Source organism: Nicotiana tomentosiformis, chromosome 12 (assembly GCF_000390325.3).
Source record: "Nicotiana tomentosiformis chromosome 12, ASM39032v3, whole genome shotgun sequence".
NCBI lineage: Eukaryota > Viridiplantae > Streptophyta > Magnoliopsida > Solanales > Solanaceae > Nicotiana > Nicotiana tomentosiformis.
This window is the reverse complement of record NC_090823.1, coordinates 29,748,034-29,755,884: the sequence shown is the minus strand read 5'-3', so window position 1 is coordinate 29,755,884 and position 7,851 is coordinate 29,748,034. Positions and strand designations below refer to the sequence as shown.

The following is a 7,851-nucleotide window of genomic DNA, read 5'->3' as shown; positions in this document are numbered from 1 at the left end:
TAACATACAAAATTGTTCTTGTTAAAACCATCAAATTGCTTTTCATAGAACTATAGAGGGCAAAAATTACTTTTAACTTGCGGCCAAAACTATTTATATTTAGTAACCGCAAAAGTGTATAAAATTTATATAGTATATTTTTTTTGTATATATAACAGACACACACACATATATATGAGAGTATATTTTTTCGACTATTATTTTGAGAGAGGCTATAATTTTTTCGACTATTATTTTGAGAGAGGCTATACAATATTATTTTTCTAGGGCAACAAGACCGATACTAATTAGTGTTACACGAACACACAAACCTCATGACAAAATGCATGATTTGATTTGTGTATATCTGCAACCGAGAACAACAAAAAAGTACATTTTTTCCTCATTTCAATTATAAAGTTGAGTTGTCCTTTTAAGTTTTGTCACTAGAGGTTTATGTAACCTACATAATAGATTTTTGTGCTTGCCCACTCACAAGTTCCATCACTCAATCATTCCATGTTTAAAATGTTAGGCACCATATGTTCGATTCTGCTCATTAAAATATTTAGTACGTTGAAACTCTGAGAGTTTGTCATAATAGGTTCAAAGTTTAGCTTTATATTAGGCTAAATGTGTGTGTAATTAGGTGAAAGCTTTGACCAAATTGGTGATCATGCCCCAAAAGATCTTGCTCTGACTAACTACTAATCCAGTTACCTGCTATCTCTCACCCCAGATTAAAATAGAAAAAACAATATTTTTTCTTTTAATGTCAAAAATAACAATTCGACCCATAACTAATGATAATATATTTTTGACAATTGTACCCCGGTATCATGACGAAAGAGAATACACTTGCAGCATCCACTCCCCACCTATTACAATGGTTGCAATTCAAATATAATAAAGATGACGGGTCGGGGTTGCCTAACATGAAAATAAAGCATCAATGTAACAGCAAAAAGAGTTCAAAGGCTGCATTTTGCTAGACATTTTTCCTAGAACTGAACTTTCACATGTTTGACTGCATTTCAAGATTCAAAAACTGCCTAATAACTTGTCAGAACCAAATATCTACTTCTGATGGCAATTCCAAGTGTAAAAATGCAATATATTTCATTTAGAAAACGCTAAATGCAGTCTTTAGTTTGATGAATCTTTTTCTTCCCATTGTGATAATACATGAACTTATGGTGCTTTTTCTCATAGGAGGCAACTTATTTTTGAATTAAGCGTGGAGTTGTACACATGAAGTTGAGATTTCAGCTTATAACCGGGGTGTGATACGAGGGGGATCCCAAGGAGTCGTGATATGACTACGAGTGATTTCCTTGATTGAGCGACAACCACTTAACGCCATTGTCAGTTCAAACTCATCGTGAAGCATCTGAAGTACTTTTCTAACGCCAGCCTCTCCGTCAACAGCCAATGAAAACACAACTGGTCTTCCAATCTGTAAATGTATCGATAAAAATGGTCAGTCTGAGCACCACCACAACAAATAATCTCATTTGTCGCTAAGTTCCTAACGATTTTATAAAATTTGATCGTTCGAGGCAGGGAAAGAAGAAGAGGAATGTTTGATTATGTGAATGAAATTGGAACTGAGTAAATAAGTTCCATTCTTAAAGTAGGTACTTGCAAAAATTGCTGCCAAATTATGTGATACTTGTACTTACAAATACACCAGATGCTCCAAGAGCCAGTGCTTTAAAGACATCTGTCCCTCGGCGAATTCCACCATCAAGGAAAACAGGAATTCTTCCTTGCACTGCTTTGACAACCTGCAAGTGTTTTTAAGATGAAGCCAAAATTTTAACATGTGAAACTCCTATCAAGATTATGAGCTTAGAAGCACTAAAGGTTCAACAAGTTGATTAGAATAATACTTAAAAAAATATCTTAAAAACACTACAAAACATCAAGCAGCCAAAAAGAAAATCACAGACCTAGCACACAATTTATATTCTCCTCCCTTTTATCCCCCGCTCAAACCTCCCACCTTTATAAGAGGAGTGGATTCAGCATATAAAAAAGCATGAAGGATTTAATTCTTATTTTCATTTCGATGCACATAGCTTGGTGATGATGAGAAGTCTCTACATGATGAAGGGGAAAGAATAAAGGAGAGAAGATATATGAAAGTTCTGTTATATAAGTCAAGGTAATATCAGTTGAGCGATGTAATTCGAGTAGATTTCAACTGAGAAAGGCATCATAGTTTTAATAACTAGAAGCTAACCTCTTCCAAGGCCATAACTGTTGCGGGAGCATAATCAAGTTGTCGAGCCCCATGATTAGACACAATAATTCCAGCTGCTCCGGATTCTACAGCTAGCCTTGCTAAACTTGTCAAAGAAGAAAAAACAGTAAATGTGATCAATAAAAAGAAGATAGAGATACAAAGAAAGAGGTAGAGAAAGAATAAAAAGAAAAACCAAAGCAATTGACATATAATATTCTGGTATACCATCTTCTGCAGTTAATACACCCTTCAGTAGGATTGGCAAGTGTGTTATTGTCTGAAGCCACTTCACATCCTGTCCGAATTTCACAAGTGTTTTTATATGATAATAAATATAAAAACATTCTTCCTGCAAGGATGAAGTCAAGCAACATCATACCTTCCAGCTAAGAGACCGATCAACTTGGCCGGCAACATAAGAAGCCAGTCCCGAGTCATCCGTCTGCAGGATCACCAAACAAAGTGCCAGTCGGCAAAAATTGCACAATTTAAAGACTTTAGAGCCTGTTTGGATTGGCTTTTAAGCTGGTCAAACCAGCTTTTAAGTCATTTTTTAGCTTATGGAGGTGTTTGGCAAACTTAAAATCTGCTTAAAGGTCAAATGCTTTTAAGCCAAAAGGTCTAAAATAAGCCAAAAGTGATAAGTTGGGTAATCCCAACTTTTTTTTTTTTAAGCTTAAAAGCCACCCATCTTTGACCAAGTATTTTACATTGCTATCCCTGATACTTATGTATAATTCCCAAAATACCCCAATCTTTTCTTTTTCTCCTTTCCTCCGCCATTTCCAATCTCTGCCTTCCAAATTTCATCTCTGCCGAACTGAAGTCCTTGGTGCCTTTTGTTTTTCTTTAAGCAAGTCTTTGGTTGCTTATTTTTTGTCTAACAGATAAATTAATTCTAATGACTCTTTTGGTTTTGGATTCCTGAGAGTGAAAAATGAACAGCGTTTTGTTCTTTGTAGAGTTATCTATTTCCTTTCTCGTGGTGGGTGGCTTTGGGTGGGGAAGAATGAATGCTTTTAATTGAGACAAAAATTAATTTATATTTGAATTAAGTTTAAATTAATTTTAGTTAATAACCTGCGTTTCTTCCGGTAAGTATAAATACCTCTTACTTTCAAGAAAATAGAGCTTAGCAATCAACTTGATTTGAGAATCTACACCTATTTATTTGTTTTGACCCCATGAAAAAAGAAAGAAAGAAAAGACAGTACGAATTGATTTAGTCTTGATAGTTCAGGGAATTTAAGTCATTTTAACAGAAAAAGTGTTTATGAACATATTTTTTCCAAATACATCAACGGCTTATTTTCAGCTCCAGCATCTTTATCCAAACACATAACTGCTTATTTAAAAATTAAGCTCAAACACATAAAAAGTACTTTTAAGCACTTAATGCTTAAAAGCTACTTAAATTAAGCCAATCCAAACGGGCTCTTAGTCTCAAGTACGTCAGATTTTAATATCATTTACCTTATCCATCTTTCCAAGATCCAGTCCTTCAAAATTCTTCAATGTCAGGTGAGATGGCAAAACAAACCTGTCAGAAGCCAAATGAAAACCACCTTATCAATCAACTCTACCTATGTGCAAAACTAGCTGATGACCAAATCAAACAATCAAAACCTTTGGACAACGAACTGACATAATAAAAAATGGTGCCTAATACCTATTCTTGATATCAGCTTCCCTTCGACCAAGCCTTGGGGTATCCACTGTAAGGGCAATTGCCTTAAAACCAGCCCTTTCCGCTCTTTTCACAAGTTGCCGAACAACATTCCTGTCTTTATACACCTGAAATATGTAAATAGAAACTTAACGGTTCCAGGTTGTGTTCTACATAATAACCTCATCAAAAAATGAGAAGCATATCAAACCAGTTGCCACACAAATATTTGGTAGTTATGACTCAGTGTGGATAATCACAGAGGAAAGAGAAGAATAAGGAATTTAAAGAAAGAAAACAAGACTAAATATTTGATGGACACAAAGGAGGACTCGTGAAACAATTCATAAGAAACTCTCTTCTATCTTCCCTTCTCACATAGTATCAAGACCTCAGCAATTTTGGTAGAGATCTGAATAGATTATGAGTACAGGGGCTGGCCTTACGCTGCCCACCTGACCAAATTCTTTTTTCCCATTCGTGTTTGATCTGGTCTATTTCTAATTACCACAATACCACTCCAGCAGCACATCCTTTTTTATGTCTGTCCTTTTTATGGGTCGTCCGTTCACGTTAGCTGACCTGTCAAGACATCAATTCACTTTTCTCCAATCAGCGACATGTTGCACAATCAAAAATATGCCATCACCCACGGCATATCGTCATCAATTCATCGCGTACTTAGTGGCAAATCAGCAGCATAGTTTCTCAGAATTTGGTCAAGTTGGTAGCCCACTCGTCTTTCTTCTAGTCAAACTAGAGGCATGCAGTCCTCAAGTTTCGTCACGTCTCATGGATTCACAGTAGTGAGACCACCAAGTCAGTTTCACAGCCAACATCAAGTCAATTTTCTCTCATGGAAGCATCACGTCAATTTACTTCAGGCAACAGCATTTCTTCACGAAATTATTCAGATGAATGCTTCTTAAACAACTTTCTTTTTTTTGGTAATTAAAATTTTCATTTATCACCAAGGGCGGCAATTACAAAACAAGCTAAGTCATCCACTTAATACATATTTCTATCTCTAAACCCTATCTACTTGCAGTACTTTAATCCTACTACTATTTAAAATAACCAGCTGGTCTGTAGAATTTCCAAGATCAGAAAAGAAGTTGTTGCAGTCTGCTCCTAATTACTCCCATCCCTCTGATGTTGCATATATGTGCAATTTATCTAGCTAATTACTCCCATCCCTCTGATGTTGCATATATGTGAAATTTATCTAGCTAGTTTCTCAGTAGTTTTGTCTCTCCTTCCATATTGCATGGATATACTCAGCATATGTCATTTTAAGGATCCTTGCCATCAAAGATCTCCCTTTGGTGTGCAGTATCATCCAGTCAAACATCTGCTGCCAAATGTTGGTCTGAACATATTGAATCTTTAGCCATCCCATTAGCCTTGTCCATAGTGCCATTGAGAAAACACATTCTCCAAACAGCTGCTTGACACAGTGCACAGGTAGTGTTCAGTTGCATTCTCCATAGTACTAATCTGTCAACAGTTAACAGCTTTCCATGACATTGAAGCCACATTGTAAACATAGCCTTGGGTCTTGCCTCATTATGAAACATTAAGCCTCTCCACACCACCCTAGTATGGTCCCCAGCACTTGCAAGTATATCTGTCTGATCAAGCTTTTCTGCTCATTCAGATTGTGCATTTGCATAGCCATCTCCCTTGCTACAATTATCTTCAACAACTTTCTCAGACATACTCAACTTGACTTTCCAGTTTCGATTTGCGAACTTAATTTGTTTTACTACCTCAAGTTTGAAGCGGCATGTTGGAAGTGGAGAGAATAGCTAAAAATTATTGTGTAACTTTTTTTTAATGAGTTTGTTGAAAGCCAGGAGAATCAATAAGAATTTGTGTGAGTATTCACAACGATTACGCCATTATAATTAGGAAACTTCCTAATTTCACGAAGCTGACCAATTGTTAAGAAATGTTTTATATCTTATTTCCTCTCTTCTCACATTTTTATTGCATAATGAAGCAATATTAATACACACCCAAGATTCGCTTCTGTTATATGAATTGTGATGGACATGCAAAAGAAGAGAGACATGTAGATCCATTGAAGGAAAAAAAAAACACTTCCTTTTTCTGATCCATGCTTCACGAAGTAGGTAAGAAGAGCTAATATGAACAAATGAATATAAAAACTCACATAGAGCTGGAAAAAGCGAATGCCTGGTCCCGTTGAAGCAACCTCTTCTACACTGGAAGTTGCCCATGAAGATAATGTCTAAAAAATACCAATTACATTTCAGTTCAAAGAAGGGATATGCACGCAAATAAATTTAGAGCATCAAGCATAGCACTCAGCCAAATTTTAATCATTTGGATCGGGGTTGGGGAAAGCATAGAATTAGAAATCCAAACCATGATGGTGCCAGCAGCTGATGTTGCTCGTGCTGTTGCGTATTCTCCTGCATCAAAGTATTTGATTCTCAGACAAACGTTGCTGGTCACAACAAGACTATGGTCACTTAAACTATTCAAAAAGCTTACGAGTTCCAAATGAACCAAATCAAACAGCGACTCCAAGAAGAAATGCACAAAAAGTACTGCCATCTAGCGAGAATCGGAGAAAATATGCTGCTATTCCAGCCAAGTATCATTTAGCTCTGCATTTGCTACTATCTAAAGCTACCACATTTTCAAACAGATGTCTACCTATAGTATGGTGCTATTTAACAAAATAAATAAGTTAAAACTTCTGATATGAACCCCTAGAGTTTTTGTATCAAACAGAATTCAAAAAAGATGGAGTTCACTTGCTATATTTTCAATGAGATGTGCTAAGCCAGAGCTCATAACTATACGATACAAGACAGAATATGAAGCACTCGCAAGTGAACAATTTGGAATTGTTCTCCTTGTAATTCTGAAAAATGGCATGCACTAGTCAAAACAGCAACATACAACTATTTCAAAATCTGACTTTTTTAGTGACTTTTCTCGATAGAAAATAAACCATTTGTTCCTTGTCCAGACTATAGTAAGCCCACCACCTTAGTATCAAATATCTATCAGTAATCATTATATGTTTTATGGAACTTAGCCAGCTCTCTTTGCCATAATTCAAAAATATAATAGCAGATACCTTCAGGATGAGCCATTTTCTGCATTGCAGTTGGTGCAACCATGATCGGCATTGAAACCTTAAATCCCAAGACACTTGTCGTTGTATCAATGTTGCTTACATCTACAAGAATGCAGGGCCTAAACCTATATGAAAGAAGAGGAAACTTCAGCAGCTTAAGGAAGAAAATTCTTTGAAAAGTTGTAATGCTTTCAGTTTTCACATTTCTAATGCAAAGGCTTAAGGTTAAGCGGTAAACAGAATATTAACAGTATCAACGTGCTTAATAAAGTACTCACAAAATCCTAGAGAAAGCATTTCGATTCTCTTGGAGCGTCCATTGGTCCTCTGCACCAGAGGCATAGTAATCGTAAATCATTTTTGGCAATTTCTCCTTTGCAATGATTTCATATTCCATGACATTGGTAATATTCTCCATTTTATGGAACAGTAATGCTGTCGATCTGCTGAATGTAAAATACCATAACCATAATTAATTTCAGATTAATAAGTCCTGGTAGTTGAATCATTTGGGATAAAATGGAGAAATCTCTAATCTTGACATTCAAGTCAAGAAAGAATTATGTGAAACAAAGAATTAGGAGATCATGAGAAGGAACAGAAAAAGAGTAATACATTTTTAGATTCAGAAAAAGAAAAGACGATAAAATGACTGAAGTAAAGCTGGAAAAAATGAAAACATTCAACAATTAGGAAAAAAAAGCTATGCAGAAACATAAAGCATTAACACTAAAATGGCTCCCCAGGTCAGTGCAAACAGTTAACATTTATGCTAGTTTAGTCTTGCTTCCCCGAGCAGCAGAATCGTAACTCACTGCTACTGCGAAGCAAGAGATAACGTAG

The 7,851-nt window shown here is 35.9% G+C and overlaps 1 protein-coding gene across 2 annotated transcripts; it reads right to left on the bottom strand.

Annotated features, from left to right (window-relative positions):
- Positions 1 to 1,079: 1,079 nt before the first annotated feature.
- LOC104119186 (glycolate oxidase 1-like) lies at positions 1,080 to 7,454 on the bottom strand. 2 transcript variants are annotated; one of them, XM_033652269.2, is made up of 11 exons: positions 7,287 to 7,426; positions 7,009 to 7,133; positions 6,285 to 6,331; positions 6,070 to 6,147; positions 3,897 to 4,021; positions 3,701 to 3,767; positions 2,607 to 2,669; positions 2,453 to 2,522; positions 2,225 to 2,325; positions 1,662 to 1,766; positions 1,080 to 1,435 (listed from the first exon to the last, which is right to left on the bottom strand). In XM_033652269.2, exons 1-11 carry the CDS (start codon positions 7,424 to 7,426, stop codon positions 1,250 to 1,252), a joined length of 1,107 nt encoding a protein of 368 aa, XP_033508160.1. In that variant the 3' UTR covers positions 1,080 to 1,249. The 2 variants fall into 2 exon arrangements, with proteins under 2 accessions (XP_033508160.1, XP_018634145.1); XM_018778629.1 differs by lacking the exons at positions 1,080 to 1,435; positions 1,662 to 1,766 and having other exon boundaries at positions 2,225 to 2,330; positions 7,287 to 7,454.
- Positions 7,455 to 7,851: the final 397 nt, after the last annotated feature.